The sequence below is a fragment of the Acomys russatus genome, chromosome 30, assembly GCF_903995435.1.
Source record: "Acomys russatus chromosome 30, mAcoRus1.1, whole genome shotgun sequence".
NCBI lineage: Eukaryota > Metazoa > Chordata > Mammalia > Rodentia > Muridae > Acomys > Acomys russatus.
The window spans coordinates 14,426,689-14,448,667 of record NC_067166.1 but is presented as its reverse complement, the minus strand read 5'-3'; the positions used below and the strand labels follow the sequence as shown (position 1 = coordinate 14,448,667).

The 21,979-nt window shown below is 36.1% G+C and overlaps 1 protein-coding gene across 4 annotated transcripts in view; it reads left to right on the top strand.

Annotated features, from left to right (window-relative positions):
• Tent2 (terminal nucleotidyltransferase 2) overlaps positions 1–21,164 on the top strand; it is a 50,247-nt gene extending 29,083 nt beyond the window's left edge. For 3 of the 4 annotated variants that reach the window (XM_051172582.1, XM_051172584.1, XM_051172583.1), the window contains exons 11-15: positions 4,150–4,193; positions 11,621–11,757; positions 16,661–16,752; positions 19,452–19,531; positions 20,717–21,164. In XM_051172582.1, coding sequence (XP_051028539.1) covers positions 4,150–4,193; positions 11,621–11,757; positions 16,661–16,752; positions 19,452–19,531; positions 20,717–20,791 — 428 coding nt within the window. In that variant the 3' untranslated portion in view covers positions 20,792–21,164. Of the gene's footprint in view, positions 1–4,149; positions 4,194–11,620; positions 11,758–16,660; positions 16,753–17,800; positions 18,489–19,451; positions 19,532–20,716 lie in introns of those variants that run through there. The other variant, XM_051172585.1, reaches the window with a different exon arrangement.
• The last annotated feature ends 815 nt before the right edge of the window (positions 21,165–21,979 follow it).

Genomic DNA, 21,979 nt, shown 5'->3' with positions numbered 1-21,979 from the left:
AAAAACAAAGTTTTGATAAATTATTATGGAATGTTTATGGTGTAAATTTGTAGGAATCTTACCAGTAAGTTCTTATCAAGGCATTACCTAATAGTTATATATTGAAATAATGAAGTTTTGTTATGTTTAGTTCAATCTTAAAAGAAAAATTTAAAAGATAAACTTAAAATCCAAAATTCTTAAATAAAAATGAATTATACATCTAGATGTCTTTTCTGAGTTTATGTTGTTTTTAAATAGAATAAATATTTTTTTAGCTAGTAAAATCTTTGAGGCTATTATCATGTTAGTTTACATGTACCTGTTATAAGTGTACTTATTGCATCTTTAATGCCTACAATTAAAAAAAAATGTTTAAGGTTGTAAGGCAAAAGTTCTGTTGCTGTGACAAAAAGACCATGACTAAAACAATTTACAAAGAAAATTATGTATTTGGGTTTATAATTTAAGAGGTTCAGAGTCCATGATGGTGGAGCAAAGGCTTTGTGGCTGGAGCAGCTAGGAACTCACATCTTAGTCCACAAGCATGAAGCAGAGGAAGATATAGTGGCACTAGTCTTTTAAAACCCAAGAGCCCATCCACAATGGCATACCTCCTGATTCTTCCCAAATAGTTCCACCAATTGGAAACCAACTATTTAAAAACTGAGCCTATGGGAACCATTCTCGTTCAGATCACAATATTTGACTCCATAGGCTTATGGTCGGCACTGTCATAATGTAAAATGCGTTTAGTCCAACTCCAAGAGTACCCAGTCTTTTCCAATCTCAATACTCTTAAAAATCTTAAGTCTCTCTGAGACTCAAGGCAGTCTCTTAGTTGCCCTATCTCTTTACTATTAAAAAGCAAATTATATACTTCCAACATACAGTGACACAGAATATACATTACCATTCCAGAAGGGAGGAATGGGGAAATAGTGGACCAAAACAAGACTAAAACCCTGCAGGGCAAACTCCGAATCCTGTAGCTGTGTCTGAGGTTAAAAGGCTTGGATGCCTCTGTCCTTCCACCTTTGCTGCCTGAAAACCCCTCCCTCTCTCCCCTTTTTCTATCTGTCTCCTTCCCTCCCCTCTCTCATCTTTAATATGTTGGGGTCTCAATGCAATCCAGGCTTCACTTTTGATAGCTTCATGAATGATCTCTCCAGGTGTCCATGTGCCTATTCCTCTGAGACACACCTGGCATCAGTGCGTCAACTTAAGTCCTGCGGCCTCCTTCTCAGGCATCCTTCCTGCTTCTAAAGCTGGAACCATGTGGACAGCACTGCCAAGTTTAGCTGTCTGCTTGGGATGGAGCCAGACTCCCTGGAAACACGTGTGCAGAAGTTTTCCTTTGTTGTTACTTTCTAGGAGCAGAAAGTTCCCTAGGGCTTTCCTTTTAATAAGCTGTAAGCATAGTTGGTTCCATTCTTGCCCTGAGGGCACCCTTCCCTTTATTCCCTTCCATAGCAAGCTTCTCTTTAATCTTCTCATCTGTCAGCATAGCCTTAGCTCCAGTGTTAGCTTTCCTGGTGCTGTTTTCTTCTTCACCTGTATGTTTTATATTTCTTTTTTGTTCTACATGCTCTTTTTCTTTGTAGACCCGCATAAGAATGATGATTATTGATAACCATATCACAAAGTCAGTATTAGGTTGTTTTGAGTTCTATTCTACCAAAGAAATTAGTCTGTTATTTTTCTATTTAGCCGCAAGAGAATTCTTAGGACAAGAAAAAGCAGACACATCTTTGCCAAAATATCACAAGAATGGTCTCTAGCCTAGTTGCTAATATTGTTCCACTGTGAAACCTCTTGAGCTGAGCTTTCATAGTCAGTATAACTCTCAGCCCTAATGACTTCCAAGATGCTACTAGGATGGCCCATTAAGATGTACTTAGAACGTTAAGTCACTTTTTCTGGTTCTGAGTTCCAATGTCTTCCACATTCCTTCAGGAAAAAAAGCATATGGTCAGATCCCATCAATAGCTAACTCCCTGGTGCCAGCTTCTGTTTACTTTTCTATTGCTGTGACAAACGACCATTACCATAAGTTATAAGGTACTTATGAAAGAAAGCAAATAATTGGTCTTATGGTTTTAGAGGGTTAGAGTTCATGATAGTGGAACAAAGGCATGACAGCAGGAATACCTGAGAGCTCATATCTTGATCCACAAGCAGGAGACAGGCGCACAGAGTCCACCCCTTGGACACACCTTCACCAACAATACCTCCTCATCCTTCCCAGACAGTCCCAACAACTGGGATGCATTCAAACATGAAGGGTCTATAGAGACCATCCTCACTCAGGCCACTAGAGCATCTTTGCTTCTAAAACCTTCTAATTCCTTAGTTTCTAAAGGCTCTTTTGTCCTTTGAATGACTCTAAGCCCAATGATTGGTATTTTTCTCCACTGTTATTCCAAATAATGGTTCTAGAATGTGATAAAAATTCTCTGATTTAAAAAAAAAATTTTTGTCTTCATCTTTTGTTGTATAATTTTAACTTATGAAGTATTTAATGAAATAAAATAATTTTTTATTTTAAGTAAATTATTTAATTTTGAGTAAACTAATTGGTTATAAGAAAATCACAATTTTTATTAGGAAGCCATTAAATGTTTTGTGAAAATTATCAAGACATGTAGAATTAAAGTGTCCAGGCTTGAGTTTACATGGAAGGTCTTGTAGAATGGTAAATGTCAGGTTGCTTCTGGGGAAAGTATATGTGACTGTGTATATAACAATACTCAGAAGGGTGATTTTGGTAAGTAGTCAATTACGTATTTTTCTTTTCCTCTTTATAGTCATCCCATTCATACTCTGCACATGTTCATATTGCAAAATTTTATTTTATCATAATTTTCAAATTAGGAATGAATCATGTAAAGGGAAATTTAAATATATCATTCTACTCTATACTACATTTTAGAAATGACAGTTGGTGGCCATATAAATTGGCCACGATGCTTAATTACGTGTTTGTAGATGTCGTGCAGAGATCTTTTAAAATTTTTTGTTATGTAGCAAAGTATTGGATATTCTGTGTTACTGAGCTTCAATTATATACAATAGAGTCCTTCTTGAGTACAAACTATTATATGCTGCTGTATTTGGTCTCTAATATGAAAGACATATTGGAATTAAAGCATTTGTATTTTCTCAAATTCCACATCTTTTAGTTATGTGAATAACAGATCTTTTGCCTTTTACATCACATAATTATGTTGAGATTATTATTTACATATTTAATGAGATTGGATGTAGCTCTGTTGGCAAGGTACTTTCCTAGCATGCATGGAGCCATGGGTTTTATTCCCAACTCTGCAAAGCATGGTTGTGACAGTGTACTTCTATGATCCTAGCACTGGGAGGTGGAGGCCCAAAGACTCCAAATTCAAGGTCATTCTCACCTCAATACTGAGTTTGAGGCCACTCTGGTTTGTGTCAAACCTTCCTAAATGAAAAAATCAAAAAACAAACAAAAAAAGAAAGAAAGAAAAAATTTAAATGAGGGTAACAGGATAATGATTCCCTTGTGATATATTTTATCTATATTTCTAGGACGACTGTGTAAATCTTCTGATGTAGATTTCTTACTCTTTCTGAGGTGGTCTTTAAGCAATGTTATGATGAAGTTGGATGTGACTTTGGTTTTGATTTTTAAATAACTCAAATTTCTTATAATTTTAGTATTGCTTACTAATAGAAATTTAAAAATGAAGGGACAGTAGTGATAACAGTGTTCTCTAATGAGACGGGAGCATTAAACTGATGGTTTAGGAACACTGAACTCTTAAAATTACATGTTTTGATAGTCATGTTCATGTTACTGTCCTCTCAAAATCTGTAGAACTTTTGTCTTGCCTATTTTGTTTGTGTTTGGTGTTTAATTGAATGACTTGTGTACCTTTATTGGTCGACTCGTACTCTAAAACCTTGTAGAAAACATTGATTTATATAGGAAGGAACATAGTTCATTAACAAAACCTTAAATTATCAACTTAGATGATTTAAAAAATTTAGGAGCTAGTTTCCATTGAAATTCATGAAAACTTGAATTTTAGTATCAGCCCTTGTGGTCTCATTCCAGGGCTGTAACTGACAGAATTTTGCATTGTAATATGAATCATGTGAATCACAGAAGCTTTAAACTTTTTCTTTTTATAGCCCTACCTGAACCCATCCTTCCATCCCTCCAAAAAATTTACCCAGTAAGTGCTTCTTATAAATTATTATACTATGTATTGTGTCAATTATATATGGATTATTATATGTAGTAGTAATGTGAATATAAAAATTATAAAGCTAAATACATAATAACATATTTTTATATAGACAAGCATTGGCCTCTAGAACATTTGAATATTTTATTCACTTTTTCAGAATATTCTGGTACTTTTTGATTATTGGTATATGATCTTGTCAGTTATGTTGATGTTTGAATTTTTCTTGCATGATATGTATGATCATCACTAATATGAATCATGTATACTCAGTTGGCCAGGGCTCATTTGACCTTATTACAACTTTCTTCATACTATTTTATATAGTTTTACAGCATTTGTGTTTAGTACTTCAGAAAACTTTTGTTTTAGTGTATTTATATTTTGAGGGAAAAATTAAGCTGAGTAATTGGATAATCTTTTCTCACTTCACATCATTTTGTTCAACAGTACACCAAAAAGTAACAGTAGTAGTACACTCTCTTGCTTGCACAATATTAAGAATTCTGGCCAGGTGCTGTGGTGCACACCTTTAATCCCAGCAACTTGGGAGGTAGAGGCAGGCAGATCTCTGAGTGCGAGGCCAGCCTGTTCTACAGAGCTGGTTCTAGGACAGCCAAGGGTGTACACACACGCGCGCACACACCCCCCAAAACAAAAACCCTGTCTTGAAAAACAATCAGACAAAAAGGGAATTCTGATGATATTAATAGAAAATGAAGTGTGCCTCCTAGCAGAAATTTAGTATATACTATTTTGGTTGAGAGAAACCTAGATGAAATAATGTGCATAGCCATAATTTATAAGCATTTTGGTGCTTTTTTAGTGTTCTCATATTTTTTTTTCTCGACAATTTTTCTTTATTCTGTTTGTCATCATTGCTCATGATTTTTTGTTGTTGTTGGTTTTTTTTTTTTAATTTTGGGTCAGGATTTCTCTGTGTAGCCTTGGCTGTCTTGGACTCACTTTGTAGGCCAGGCTGGCCTCGAACTCATAGAAATCCTCCTGCCTCTACTTCCTGAGTGCTGGGATTACAGGTATGCGCCACTGCACCTGGCTTTGTGATTTTTTTTTTTTTAAATAATAGTATAGCTACTTTAGAATGTTTAGCCAACCTTCTGAAATATCTGAAACCATATAATGTTGGCTTGTTTCATATATGTTATAGATTTCATACATAAAGGAGATTTTTAAAAAGCTTAATTGGCACATTACAAAGGAGAATATCCTATGTAGCTTGTATGCTTGGTTTCCAAACAAGCTATTTATTGTTGTATATAAAGTATAAAAGTATGCTTGAGATACATCAATTTAATTGAATCTGTAATAAGTGAGGTAAAATGATAATACCTATATTTGAATATTACTTGTTATGGTGCACATATATGCCTAATAGAGGTTTCACAAGTAGTATACTATGGTCTCCCAGTATCCTGTGGGTCATCTGCTAGAACAGACTATGATAAGAACTTTTGGCATCTGACTGTTTCTTTTTAAAACAAATTTCTGCTATTATGAAGAATTATTCTAGTGGGCTTTTAATATAGCTAGGAATCAGTCTTTATGCTCTTAGATATAAAAAATGAAAATAGCAAGTATACAAGAAAAAGTAGCTTAATATTTTGTCCTTTTAAAATAGTAGCAATAGTTTCTTTTTATTTTAATATACTTCAGGGCATATACAATCTGAGCATTCCCACCATTTCTGGGGAACAGCAGGAAGCTCCAATTACATGAATTTAATGTTTTGTGATGGCTAAGAACAGCAGGCAGCACCAGACTTGAACAGTTAGCCACAACACAAGCATCCTTCAGAATGAAATGTCACAATAGCAAGACAGGTAAACCAGCTTAACAAATGGCACTGCTTGGGAAGTGACTTCTTTATTATTCTTAAACGTTTTCCCCTGTCCACAAATATTTTATACTTTAGCTCATACTGAATGGTCTAAAATAATGTTTGTGAGTTTATTTTATTGTTTCAGTTTTATTTTTCTCTAAGGCCCAGTTTTTGATGTTAAAAAGTGATGTATTTTGGCATACAAAGAATCCAGTACTTAAATCTAAAAGCCTCTGAGTTGGTTATGGTGCCACACACCTGTGACCCAGTACTTGGAGTCTGAACTAGGAGGATTATGAGCTTGAGATTAGCCTGAGCTATATTGCAGGATCCTACCTCAAAAAACAATCTCTTACTGTACATTGAAAGCACATCTGTGGAAATCTCACTGGAAACCCTGTGCTGTATGAAACGTTGTGCCAATATAACAGAGGAGCGTCAGTTTAGTGCACTGTTCTTAGCGGTGGGAGAAGCAATGAACACCCTATTTTTCTTTACTGCTGTGTTTCATTTTTCTAATTGTTCGACTTTTCCCTCATAAGAGACTCCCAATTACTGTTCACACTCACTTCTTGTGGTTCTATACTCTATCCCTCATGCTCATGAATCTGTTTCTGTGACTGTGGTGGATAAGTATATTAAGTATTGACTTAGTTCTACAGCCTTAAATGACACTAAGTGTACTTGGTAGGGAAGGGATGCATAGGTAGTCTAGTGTGCGGCAGACAGAGACAAGAGGGAGCAAGTTGCGCCAGACTAAACCAAAAGAAAAAACTACCACCAATAACAAAAAGCTAACTGTAGGGCTGCAAAGGTTAAGAGCACTGGCTGTTCTTCCAGAGGTCCTGTGTTCAATTCCCAGCAACCACATGGTGGCTCACAGCCATCTATGAGATCTCTTGCCCTCTTCTGGCAGGCAGGCACACATGCAGGCTGAGTGCTGTATACATAATAAATAAATAAATCTTTTTTAAAAAGGAAAAACAAACAAACAAAAAAACTAACTGTAGAGTCCCCTAGATTAGGAATGGCCTAGGTTGCCATCTTAATGATTTAAATTACAGTTACATTTTCTGTATGATTGGTGTTTATGTTCATAAGAACTTACTGCCCCCTCTTACATAGGATTTGTGTTAAATGAAATCAAGTTAATGTTCAGCAGAACATTTTTCAGTGGTCTATCTGATAAAACAAGCAAATCACCTTGTTTCTTACTAATAGTAGCCATCACTTACTGAGTGCCGAACTTGGTACAAAATTTATTTAATCCCTAACAAATAAATACACTTGTAAGATTGATGTGTATTTCAAAGATGGAAAAGCCTTCGGTAATTTATCAAGCTGGATAGTTGTAATAGGTGCTCTAGAAGCCATCATTCCCCCATCATCGTGTTTTCTGGGGGGAAATTACTGCAGCATTCACTGATACAATTGTACTTCTATGTTGCATTTTATTTTACTTGTATGTGGCTCCTATTCCTATATGAACTTTTAAAAATAACAAGGCAGATTCTTAACTTACAAATGACGTAAACATTTACAACAACAAAAACATTTTACAATGGGAAATTTTTTCATAGTTTCAGAAATTACAAAATATTTTCCCTTTGTTTATTTGTTGCTTGTTTTTTGTTTTTGCCTTAGAGCACTGCATCTCTTGTGTAGCCCAAGTTGGCTTTCACTTTGTAGCATGTGCTACCAAGGGCAACTTTTTTTTACTTGGATTCTGAGGACTGACTTCATGTTCTCAAGCTATTGCCTTAAATCCTGAGGTAAAATAATTTTGAAAATTGATACATTTTGGTTCACTTGTGATAATGAATGTGACAGAAAAACTATGAGAGACTGTAAACATAGTGTTACCTCTGAAAGCTGTTTTGTAAGAGGGTTCCTAACTGTTACTACTTTGATTTAAGAAAGAGCAGCTGGGGGCTGGAGAGATGGCTCAGTGGTTAAGAGCCCTGTCTGCTCTTCCAAAGGTCCTCAGTTCAATTCCTAGCAACCACATGGTGGCTCACAACCATCTATACTGAGATGTGGTGTCCTCTACTGGCGTGCAAACTAACATGCAGGCAGACACTATAATAAATAAATAAATAAATAAATAAATAAATAAATCTTAAAAAAGAAAAAGAAAAAAAGAAAGAGCAGCCTAAGTGATAATGTCATGATAAAGTGCTTTGTTCAAATGGTGGAGAGGCTCAAGTTTTTTTGTGGCTCAAGTTATTGGTAGACAGGTACAAAGGGACTGTCAGATATTTCTCATGGGTTGTCTTTAAATGTATTTTGAGTTGCATTGATGAAGGAGAAATGGGAAATTATATTTATCCAAGAGACATTTACATATTATTCAGAAAATACTCTCAGGAATTAGAAGATCATTACACATTTTTAAAAATAAGAGTATTCTAAAAATCTAATGAGGAAAAACCTTCCTTATATTAAGAAAAAATTAAGTAGCAGTAAATGTTAATTTGGAAAAATCTATTCACAGAGACTGTAATTGCTTGAATTGCTTTCCCACTGATTCTAGCCTGTAATTTTAAGGCTCCTTTTCCTTCTGATTTTTTAGTCTAAGTTCTTTACCTGCTTAGCAATTAGAATAGTGTATTTTTTCCTTAAGCAGAGTCTTTCCATAATGTGAATTATTACCCCAAATTGAGAATTTCTGCAGATAAATTTAATTCCTACTTGTAGCTTTTTTGTTTGTTTTGTTTTTTATTTTGTTTTTCAAGACAGGGTTTCTCTGTGTAGCCTTGGCTGTCCTGGACTGGCTTTGTAGACCAGGCTAGCCTTGAACTCACAGCGATCCACGTGCCTCTGCCTACCGAGTGCCGGTATTAAAGACGCACGCCACCACAACCTGGCACTTGTAGCTTCTTTTAGGTGTGATGAATTTATTGTTGTTTCTTTTTGTTTATTGTATGTGGCTTTATTGTTGTAGTTTTGGGTTTCTTTTGTTTTACGTGGTGACTTTCTCCTTCAGTTTTTTCTGTCAGCATGCCATGACTCTTGTATAAAGCCAAAAGGAACAGTAGACGTAAGACTGACCAGATTGTTGTTCCAGATCATTCAGTATTTTAGGAGAGTAGGTCTCATAGCTCTTTAGTTTTAATCTTAAGAGTTGCTGATCTTTTTCTTTAGATTACTAAAAAAACATATTTAAACTTACAAAATGTGCGTTCTGTTTTGAGTCAAATTTACAGTGATATGGTGGGAGTCAAAATCAGTAAAAAGCCTCCAGAGCAGGAGCTGTTCAGCAGGAACTTGCCTTTCTTTTTAGTTGACAAACAATAACTGTACCTACCACCTTTCTTACATTTGACCTTTATTATGTTTGTTTTGTCAGAAAGTACATGTTTTATAGTTCTAAATAATAGTGCCCCAGGTCCTTTTCTTTTCTTTTTTTTTTTTTTTTCCTCTTTTTTTTTTTTTTTTTTTTAATACTTTCAAAGTAAAAGACAAAGTGGGGTAGAGATATGATGTATTTGCTTTTTCTTCTCCTTGAGGCTTTGTTGTAAAATAGAACTGCTTTTCTGTCTCTCCACATTTCCATCTTTGGCTAGATAGTTAAGAGTTAGCTTGAATTTAGTGATGTAGCGTACTACAGTTGGAAGTGGAAAGCTAAACCCACTGTTAGGTCTACTGGCTTATCAGTTGTCAATGGGATACAGATTTTCTTCTAGGAAGAGAAAAGTAATCAGTCCTTGTTGTTATGTGACAGACTTTTCCTAGAGAGACACAACACACACATCTCTGTACCCCGATAGTGAGCCCATGACAGGCCAAAGAACATACACCACTGAAGTCCAAGTGGGTTTTTGGGGTTACATGCAGGGATTTAGGTGAGGAGTTACTCACAGTAACAGAAATGACTCAAAAGACAGCTGCATCACCAAGGCACACCCCAGCATGGGTGACAGCTGACCAAAGCTGGAAACTTGATGCGTATGACATAGCCTGCAGGCAGCTCAACAGTTAGAGTGGCCTTTCCAGATGGCTCAGTTGGTCAGTCTCTTCAGGCAATTCAGCTTGTCTCTGCTTCTTCCAGGCTGCTTGGCTGGTTTACAGTCTGTGCGGCTAGTCTTGTCTGAGAGTGATGTTTACTCTTGGGAAGGGAGGACCTGATGAATCTGGTCAGTTCCAGATACTTCCTGATGCTATTTTGAGGCATTTTACTTTCTGTCTTCAGGAGCTTCCCTGCAAGATGGGATGTACATTTCAATCTTGTTGGAAAGTACTACACAATAATTGTTAAATATTAATGATGGAATTACAGGTATTAACACAAGGGGACATTTTCTCTCTGATGACTACAGTGGTACATTGTCTAGTTTCTTTATGCTGTCACTTAAGTATTTAGGTAGAACCTTTTGTTGTTGTTTTTAAACATGTAATTCAGATGTCACCAATTGAAATGATAGCTATGTACCTAAGGAGGATGTAATTCAGAGTTAAGAACATTATTTATTTTAGTTGTTGTTTTGCTGCTGTAGTTCCCCCTATCCCTTTAAAAATGGATTTCAACTTCAATGGCAATGAAAACTTTTTTTTTTTTAATTGTTGATGGCGCTGTGTACCTTGGACTCCCTTTTGGGGCACTGAAATGCAGTTTTATAAGAGTGATCTCCTACTATGCACAAAGACCTGCTTTGGACCCCCAATACCACATTAAGACATGGGTGCACTCCTTGGGACATAGAGGCAAGGAGGACCAGAAATTCAAGATTATCCTCAGTTACATACTAACTTTGAGCCAGCCTGGGCTAGAGAACCTGCATTAAAAAAAAAAATCTGTACGAATAACATTACTTAAAAAATCGCCCTGTTCATTTAGTGTATTTCAGATGTAAAGTTATTGCTAATGGAGGAAAAATCAGATAAGAAAATGAATACTTCAGAAGAGAAAGCACCTATTTATATTCTTTCTAATAAACGTCTTATTTAGACAAACCACACAGAGCTAATAACTCCTTCGAAAATACCTCTGATTAAAATTTGCTGAATGTTTGTTGTTTGTATGTATTCCTTCTTTTCCCTTCATCATCTTCAAATTTGGCTCACATGGAACATCTATCATTCTATTTCTCCTTAAGACAACCAGCAAAATCAAACAGTCTTGAAAGTCTCAAAAAACAAAAAACAACTATACTATTCATATGCTGAAGCTTTTGTGGCCTTTGAGAAGAGCGTTAAGTGGCAGGTGGGAAGGCTGTTGATTTGTGCTTAGTATCTCCTTCATCCATAAAGTACACCCTTCATTGTAGAAGTAATTAAAGAGACATACTTATGAGTATGTATCATTAAGGAGAATCATGGCATGCATAATGAAATTTGACTTATGCTTGACATTTTTTGGTACCATAAGGATACACTGAAGCCAAGCACTAGAATATCTTAGTTTTTATATGCTTTCTACTCCAGGTACTGGTGAGATCATTAGTGAAAGTCTTCAGATATCTAAATTGCCAGTACAGAGAAAGCTTCTGTCTTCAAAGACTCTAGATAAAGATTGGCAAAGTTCTTAGTGTATGTTTTAAATGGCTTTGTGTATTGTCCCTTTTTCTTTCAACAGGAATCTTTTAGTACTTCTGTACAGCTGCACCTTGTACACCATGCTCCATGTAATGTCCCTCCTTACCTCTCAAAGAATGAATCAAGTCTTGGGGACCTCTTACTGGGCTTTCTTAAATATTATGCTACAGAATTTGAGTAAGTAAAACTTTACATTGTCCTTGTTCTTTCATATGTAAGAGAATCCTCTAGATTTAGTCAGAAGCTACATTTGTTAATTTCAGTGCTATGAGTAGATTTATGAGCTATAGCGTCTAACAGGTAATAGCAATTAAGATCTCAATTTCCTATTCTTTGCTAGTAAAACATTCATGGTTTAATAAGCCTCATTTTAAAACTTAGTTTTTTGCCAGGTGTGGTGGCACGCACCTTTAATTTCAGCACTTGGGAGGCAGAGATTAGTGGATTTCTATGAGTTCAAGACCAGCTTGGTCTACAAAAAGAGTCTAGCACAGCCAAGGCTCTTTTACACAGAGAAACCCTGTATCCAAAAAAAAAAAAAAAAAAAAAAAAAAAAAAGGTCTAAGTTATGTATGTATGTATGTATGTATGTATGTATGTATGTGTATCTGTTGTAGTTTGTACATGTGAGGGTGCAGTGCTCATGGAGTCCAGAAGAGGGAGCCGGAGCCCCTGAAGCTGGAGTTGCAGTTGTGAGCTATCTGGTGCGGATGCTGAGGACTGAATGCGGGTCCTCTTGAAGAACAGTGTATGCTCTTAACCTCTGGGCTATTTCTTTAGCCTTGATATACTAGAGTTTTGCTTTATTTCATCTGTGACTACTTTACGGTGAGGACTCTTTAGAAGGCCCTAGGTGGATCTTAATGTTTTACTTCTAGGAAGATGGAATGTAGTTGGAACATCTGTTTTCTAGGAATTTAAAATTTTTAGTAAAAAAATACAGCCAAGACAAACTTGGAATTTTTAAATGATTGATATTTTAATAAATAGTTGTATTAGGATGAAATGCATATCAAAAATACATCTTTTATTTTCTTTTTGATTTGAGGGCAATGTATAACCATGAAACAAAATGTATAATCAGACTGTGCAGAACTTGTTTGGGGAGTTCTGAGTCCAGTAGAGTAAGGCTGGTGGTTTGAGGTCCTTTTGATTAATCTGGAATGACTGGAAGAAGAGCCATAGTGACTTTAGGCTTACATGTTGAAGTGTTTGGAGCTGGGCGCAATAGCACTAACATAGCTATTAGTAGGTAGAAAAATCTATCTAAACAGAGTAGATAGAACTGTTCCCTAGTTAGTTTCCATAGTTGCCATATGGAGTTGTGTTGTATGCTTATATTTTGCTAGTGAGCCAACAGAGAAAGGTCAGTAAGAGATATAAAGCAATACACCCAAAGATTTTATAGCTAGTAAGAATGATTTCAGGTAGTTTGACAACATTCACATTTAACTATAATGATTACAGCAGTAGAACTGCCTTTTTTTTTTTTTTTTTTTTTGCTATAATATAGGCAAATTAGAGAGAAATATGACTTGTATTAGAAACATAGGACATGAAAGAAGAAATGCAATTTACAATCATGAGTTTCTGTGCTTCTTCCATTTGTCGTCCAGTCCTACATAGTAAAGTGCTTGCTACAGTTTTGATGCAGAGGCTGAGGTTGTGAGTTTCTGAATATGGATCAGAGATCCTTAAAATAACTTAGAAGTTACTGAATGAAGTTAAAGGAGTCAGAAAAGTGCTAAAGGAAAGCTGAGTAAAAACAAAATTAAAATAATCCAAATTAGCACACATAGTGGCATATGACTTGAATCTCAGCACTGGGGAGGCAGAGGCCAACAGATCTCTGAGTTCCAGGCCAGCCTGGTCTACACAGGCTCAAAAAAAAAAACAAAATAATAGTAATCCAGAGTAAAAATTGTCAGGTAGCAATGATGAGAATGAACGAGGCATCATTGACAAAAGATGTAAAACTATATGAAACATGAGACATAAACAGATTTTTAAAGGTGTAATGGTGTTCTAAATTTACTTTTAAAGATGTTGTGATAGGTATTGTTAATAGTGGTGTCCTAGTATCCAGTATGTGTTAGTGATTGCTGTGTGTTTCATTTAGTCATTGCAATAATTTGCCACATTTAGGGAATTTGTATACATAAAATGTGCTTGTAAAATACAGATAAGGTCAGGTCCTTAGGCTTGGTGGCAGGTGTCTTTACCTGCTGAGCCATCTCGCTAACCCCAAACCCACATTCTTTATTAACAGTATCTGTTGTTATATAAGTTAGACATCTGGGAGTGTTAAGGGAAAAGATTCACAGAAGAAAAATGTATTTCTGCTGTGTGTAGGTGTTCTGTTGGACTGGCAAGGCTTTTGTGTTCATATTAATAGAAAGTAGCTTACTGGGTCAAATGATATTAGCTGTGATGTTAGTGTTTTGAAAGAGATTTTAAGACTTCCTCATACAGTACTTTTGCCAAGTGCATTATTTTATACAAAATAATTTCATATAACTGATTGAAGGAGCTCAGTCAAGAATATGATCAAGCAATGAACTAGGTACCATTTAAAATAATTCTGGCAACTGCTAAAATGTTTTGTAAGGATTTCTTCTGAATTTTATTCAGTTAAAACATCCTCTTTACTTGAAAGACAGAGAATTAACTGCTCAGGGCTGTTTGAATGTTTATAATACATTTTACAGTAGTTTTATATGCTCATTTAAAAATTTCTGATTTTCTTTTAGCCAGGTGTCCGTAGCACATGCTTGTAATGACATAATAGCAGAGTCTGAAGCAAGAATTCTTTAAATCTAGGAGTTAAGAGTCGGTTTTTTAAAAACAAAACAAAAACCCAACAAAGACGAGTTAGTAAAAGTTACTTTTGGTTGTGGTACTGCAAGCTAATATGAAAAGGATGAGGCAGGAGGATCACAAGTTTGAGGAAAGCCTGCGCTATAGCTTTTAGCATCAGTCATGTATTCCCAGTACAAAGTAGAGGCAGCAGGACCAGAATTTTAAGGATATTCTTGACTACATAGCAAATTTGAGACAGGCAGGGCTTTCTAAGACCTTTTCTCAACAAAACAACAAAAAAGAAAAAAATAAAAACAAAAAATGATCTTGAATAGTATAAATTTAAAGTGATACAAATGTAATATTTAACTATGTTTGAGTCAGTATGTAGTCATATAATTTTTCTAATTACATTGTTATTTTTAAAGAAAATCTTGGAAACATTTGTAGTAATAGAGCAGAGTCCTCCTTTTCTGTTTGGAACTCATAGAAGTGCAGTTCCTGAGACATCTATTACATTTGCTCTAAGAAACAAATCACTGTTAGAATGTCTTCATTTGATAACTCACTTATAAATAGATATAGGTGTATCAACGTGTACATTTAAAGACTTAAAGCTCTGATGATGCATTTCCATACTAGTTGCCTTCCCCATACCCACTCCCTGGCCTGGGTTCAAACCCAAGGTCTGATCATACCAGGCAAACACTACCAAAGATCCCTGATCCTCCATCTTTGGAGACAGGGTCTCTCAGCTGGCTTTGAATTTGCAATCGGCCTGCCTCTGCCTTCTGAGTGCTGGGTTACAGGTGCATGCCACCACCCTATGCTCTGCACAGCTCCTGATCAAAGCAAGAATAGAAAACCATGCTTGGAGGATACTTTCCAATGATCAAACTTAATAAACAGCAAAAATATTTTTTATATATTTAAAATAGAAAATTAATCATATTTCTAGAAATCTTCCATACAAGACCCATGATTATGTTCTTAGGGATTTTCTGATACATAGAGCAAGAGTTGGTTGAGTATTGTTGGGTCCCAAACCATAGTTGTTCTTGGCTTGCTTATATAATAGAAAAAAACAAATACTGTTGACAAAAAGATTTTACCTTATTCAAAAAAAAAAGATTTTACCTTATTCTCAAATGTATTTTATTTTGTATACTGGAGTGTTCCTGGGGGGCGAGGTGATGTTTTTATTTGTAGTAACTTAAGAGATATAAATGTTTATTATCTTTTAAAAATCATGTAAATTAGTAGATACTGTAGAGCAGATAGGTTTTATATTCAAATATGCAGACAAAATTGTTTCACTCAATATTTTACTTTTGGATGTGAAATATAGTTTAGTGGTAAACTGCTTGCCTAGAACATATGATGCCCTACGTTTTATTTTCAGCACTGCCTATGTTAAATATGTGCCACACAACATACTTGGTATAAACTTTATTGTAGGAGCATGGGGAGAGAAGGAAGGGCAGGGCACCCCGGGGGAGGGGGGAAGGCGGGGAGGAAGGAGAATGGGAGTAAGAGAGAGGGGGAGGGGTGTCACGCTAGAGGGAGAGCAAGTGCTAAGGATGGTGGGTTTGTTATTTTTATCCTGGTCCTCTGGTGGCAGCAGCAGGTGATGATGTCAGAGGCTGCTAAGCAACCCGAAGGCAGGCTTGTGAAGTTGCTTCTATGCTAACAGTTTACAGGCACTTGTGAGGTGGAGGCCAGAGGATCAGAAGTTCAGGGTCCTCGGGTACAGAAAATTCAAGGTCAGCTTGAGCAAGAATGAAATCTTGTTCACTACTGCTGCTCCTAACGTAATAAAACAGAAAACATGAATTTTGTTTTCTTTCTTGCTTCTGCTATTTTCAAAAAGTTATGCCAAATTCTGTAAGGTGTACCTGAAGAAAATTATGCAGTGTTATCAGAAAAAGAAAATTCCACAAGATTTCCTCTCAATTGATGAAAAAAATCTTATTGAGGTATTAGCAGTAGGCATTTATGTGTCTTACTACTTGAACTTTAAAGAAACATTTTTCTACTATTTGCTTATTAGTAAACATGTATTCACTATCTAGTATATACTGAGGAACTAGCTGAACTGTGAAAGAAGTATTTCAGTATCCTGGAAATTAAACTCTCTATGGGAGAGGTATGCGAAATTACACATAATAAACATAAATAAGCAAGGTTTAGTGTTCCGTCAGGCAATCAGGGCCAACTTTCCAACTGATGGAATAAAATAAATTAGGAAAGCAGCCACTTGTTTTTTGTTTTCTCCATTTAGCTGGAACACTCAGATGATTTCAGTTCGTGAAGCCAAAGCCATCCCAAGGCCTGATGACATTGAATGGAGAAATAAATACATCTGTGTCGAAGGTAGGTGTCCCCTGACTGCTGCCTGCCATCTAGCTATCATCACAGTATACTAATTCCAACTTGTATTTCTGCTAAAGCAATGTGTTTATGTTCTGAGCTTATTTATGTAGCTACCCTTACAGTTTTAATTTGCAAAAGCATTTACATTTCCTTAGTTGTGAGAAATACTAATGTGAATTTGAACATTTTAGTTGGTAATATTTGAGCCATTAATGTATTCTGTATACAACAGTTGATTGAAACTGTGTAATTTGTGATACGTATTTCGAAGTTGACTTAACTTTAAAGATGATCTGAAAATAATTCTGTAAAATGAGTTTACATGTAGTTAAATTGTTGGGAACAAGCAAAATAAACTTAATCTAAGTACTGCCATTTCATTCTCAGACTCCATTTACTCAGAGAGAGAGACTAAATTAAGATCCCAGGCCCTAGAGGAGCTGGGGACTTCCCAATAGCTGCGGATCAGCTTCTGTTGTTAGGAGACAGTTATCTGAATCCAAAAATCTCAAGGACAGCGTCTCCATCTTGCTGGCAGGGTCCAGGAACCCATTCCTGTCCTGATTGTTGGACACTCCCTTGCTTAACCCCTTATGTCAAAATGTGGTTGGACAACGGTAAAGCCCACCCTGCTCTCTCTTTAAATATGCCGTACAACGTCCCTTCAGGGTCGCAGCTCAGCTCCTGCGCCTATTCTGCAGCCCTTAAAGATCAATAGCAGCTTGATAGAAAATAATTTGTCATCTGCATTGATCTAGTATTTGAGTTATGTTGACTATAAGTGGTCCCCACAACAAAATACTTTCTTGAGACGTTTTCTTTGACTCAATGAGAAACTAATTTCTAGAGACCTGTCTAACATGCTGAGTCCTTAGTTGGAGCTCCAGCACTACTTGTACCCCTAACAAAAAGAGGAAAATTGCTCTCATAAATGAAAATGCTCTCATAAATGAAAATTGAAGATTTTTTTTCAAAACCTTGGGTGAAAGAAGATAAAAATGTTAACGTTGTCTCTGTGTAACTGGCTGTCCTGGAATTCTCTTTGTAGACCAAGCTGGCCTCGAACTCAGAGATCCACCTGCCTCTGCCTCCAGAGTGTTGGGATTAAAGGCATGCTCCACCATACTGGACCGATTGAGAATATTTTAATCTTTGTTTTTTACAACATTTTAAAAGGGTGCGTAACTATGAATTTAAATCTTCTTTGGTATTTGGTTTGCTAATGTTGCACAGTGACTGTGTATTTTAATTACTTGTGTTCTTTTGACAGGTAAACATTTTTATAAAGTGCTAAATATGATGTGGTCCAGTACAGTTTGTCACATGGCCTTATTCTACTAAAACTCAAAAACACAACAAAAGCGGCACAGTGCTGTGACAGTGCAGTAAAGTTCTTTTAAACACAGCCTTTCTAAGTAATGCAGAAAGGACCTACATGGCTTGAATTGTCCTCTCACTGCCACCTGTATTCCATGGCATACCTTACCTGAATATATATATATACACACAAAATAAAATTAAGTTGTAAAAATATCAAAACAAAGGAATTTTCAGAATTTTGGACCTCCTTAGATTATATGGCTAAAATGAACTTTCTATCACATTTCTTTGCTTTCTTCAGATTTTCCAGGTTTTCCCCTCTTAGCTACTTTTCTTTTCAGCAACTCTATTGATTTTTGGCTTTCGTTCTCTCTTTCAACTTTAAGACATGCATAAGCCTTTGTATTTTGAGGGGGAAAAAAAAAAACAACTTCCCTTGATCTCTATGTCTTGTCCAGCCACTTGTCTCTATATGGGCTCCTCTGCTGTGTAGAGTGGATGAAGTTACGTGGGGTAGGGATGTAGACACAGAAAATAGCATATATTGGGTGCACACAAGAGCTTTGTGTCGTCCTGCCTTTTTGGAACTCTTTTTCTCTCTTCTTTGGCAGATTCCTCATGGAAATTGTTCTCCCCAGATCTCTTTCTAAACCTCCATTCACACCATAGCACACTCATTGCCTTTCATTCTCTTCAGGAGTGAACCTCTACTACAGTGGATCTCAACCTGTGGGTCGCGACCTTTCGGGGGGCGTCACCTAAGACCATCAGACCGCACAGATACTTACATTCTGATTCATTACAGTAGCAGCATTACAGTTATGAAGTACTAACCACGTGTGGTGCTGCATTAAAGGATCAGAGCATCAGGAAGGCCGAGAACCGCTGCTCTACCCAAAGGTTCCAGACCTTCTCCCTCCTGGACAAGAGCAGCTTTTAAATTAAAATTGAGTTTAAGTTTACTGTCCTGTAACATCTGGCATTGTACCTCTCTAGATGGAGGGCTTTGTTCTTTATGGATAGATCTTTGACCATCTGTAATTCTGTGGAGATCTTACCCGTTTTGTTGTTCCTGACTTGACTTAATCATTCCTCTGACTTGAATTCCATCTACCTTATCAGACAGCTCATAGCGAGATCAAATTTTAAAAATACTAGGCTAAGCCATATGAACTTGCCGTTGTTATAAGTGAAAGGCTGTGACATCCTGGCAATTTCATATAACTGAACCTGATCTGAAAGTGTTCTTGGACAGGGGACATAGCTCAGTGGTAGAATACTTGCCTAGCATATATGAGACCCTAGGTTTGATCCCCAGCGCTGGGAAAAAATGAAACCCTGTGGTACTAATTTTTTCACCTGTGCATTTCATGGTGCAGAACCTTTTGATGGAACCAATACTGCCAGAGCTGTGCATGAAAAGCAGAAGTTTGATATGATCAAGGATCAATTTTTAAAGGTAAACAGTGTATCATGTTGACTCTAAAGGTGTTGGTGGAGTAGTACGCTTTAAAATGAAAAGAATAAAGTTAGAAGAGTAAAGCCACTAGTGTGACAGGAGGGGGGAAAAAGATGTATTTTTCCTCCATAGAGAGCTAACTCTGTTTTTCCTTTATGAGTTCCACTCTTGTGGAAACAGCATTTTTAATAGGGGTCTTACCAAACTCACAAATGACTCAGTGGACTACTTTCTTAAAATACCAGGGCATTTATTATAGAGAATGGATCTGATGTGTAAATCACACCTCTTTTCCTTTGGCTGCTACTCCCACCATGGTTTGAAAGCTTAAAAGATGTACGCATGTGTTTGTGTCCACAGTATTTACTCATCAGTTTTGCTAGGTGGGTACCTGTTTGCAATGGATGCGAGGGTGAGTGTGCATTGACAGAACTATGTAAGAACCAGAAGAGGAAGCTTCATAGGAGGGAAAGGTCAGAAAATGGAGACACATTAGAGATGCTACTGTTTTCATTATTTGAGCACACAGACTTTCATGTAATTAAAATGCAAGTAGTTTCCTGCAAGTTCTCTTCAAATTAGGCCTTGCCTCACAACAAGCAAAGCAGAACATTGTTTTTCTTATTGCTCATTTGTTCTTAGTAGCAAGTGAGTTTCCTTTAGGATTATTTAGCTGTAAAATCAGTATTTTTAGTTATTTGAACAACTAATGTGCTCATAAAACTCTGACCTGGAGTTTTACCATATGAACAAGAACTGCAGTGTTATTTCTTAGAACCCTTTCACTATTTTCCAGGAGCAAATGCAAAGTTTTACATTTACTCTTGCCTTCATAAAAATACTGTTTTCAGTCGTTTAAGCTAGAAAACAGTCATTTTCCCTTCTTAAATTCAAATTGAGTACTTTGCTATTTTAGATGAAATCATTTAATCTGTAAGTAATGTTATTATTGTCGCATAGTTTTTTGTGTCACCTGGGTGCTCATTAAAAAAGTAATGAATAAAATATTAAAGAATATTGAATAATTAGTTCTTTTCTGGGGAATAATTGCCTTGGAAAACAAAAATAAACATAATCTAGACTTCTACTTAGATAGAACCACCACTAATATTCTTTTAATTCCGTCTTTTGTTCTGTGTATAGTTGTATGCTAAGATTGACATTTTTCCTTTTTTCCTTTTCTAGTCATGGCACAGATTGAAAAATAAGAGAGATCTGAACAGTGTTCTGCCTTTGAGAGCTGCTACCCTGAAAAGATAACTGGTCTCCAATTCTTAAATTCTTCCAAGAAATAAAGAACAATAGTTACATCATAATTCATTTTATTTACCTCTATCATGGTTTATTTTTAATGTTCTTGTTTTCATGTTTTATTTTTAAAAGGACATACTTATATAAAGATTGCATATTTTATTATGACATTTCCTAATAAACTCTTTGATTTAAAAATGTATTTTTGAAAATGTTTACATCGATGATTAGTAGTATTACGGCATGACTTTTCAGCATAAAATATATTTTGAGAAAGTACCTAAGCTAATAAGGTTTTGATATCATTTCAAGTAATTGTACCACACGCTTATACTGAAGAACTACGGGATTTTGCAAAGGATCTAAGTAATACATACCTGACGGTGGAACTGGCAATAGAAGTTGTCTAGCTCGGTCTTAGTCAAGTACAGATTCAAGTCAGTTATGCAGTTACTTGAAGCAAATGCAATCTTTCATTCAGTGGCCTCACTGCGGAGTCTGGAAATACTGGACAGTTGCCTTAAGTCTTCACTTGACTCCCTGGGACAGCCTGTCTGTGATGTGTGTCTGTGTTAGTGTCTCATTCGCACTTCACACCTCGCTTTGAGAGGCCTCTGGATATTGCTTTAGATTTTGTGTTGAAACAGTACAGTTTGCACTGTTGCAGTGGGAGCACTAACAGCAGTTAGTGACTTGTTCATGGACTGTTTGCAAGTCTCCAACTTAGACATCTTGGAGAAAATGAAGTTTCCTGTGCTTTCTGATAGCACAGTGCACTGTGCACTGTTGCTTTACCTCCGTTTTCCTGATTTTATTTTCCTCATGATAAACTGCAGAAAACTGAAACATCAAAGTTAAGATTATATCCTATTTGTAGAATCAGATTTCTGTGGATTATAATCTAAACTGGAATTTTTAGGCAGTATGCCACTACAAAGTGTTTTAGATAAGATAATAAAGTTATAAATAAAAGTTTAATGTTTATACAAAAATCTTTTTTAGTATTTCTTTTCCACATGAAAGTAGTAGCTTCAGATATACACTATCCTGTTTATTAAGATTGTTTTAAGTTTATGTAAATATTTGTAAATTGGTTAGTACCTGTAAATTTAAATATAAAAAGTAATCTTGGAGGCAGTTTTAACTTTTACAAAGATTGCAGACTTCTTGTAGGCCTATAGTGGTACAGTTTGTACC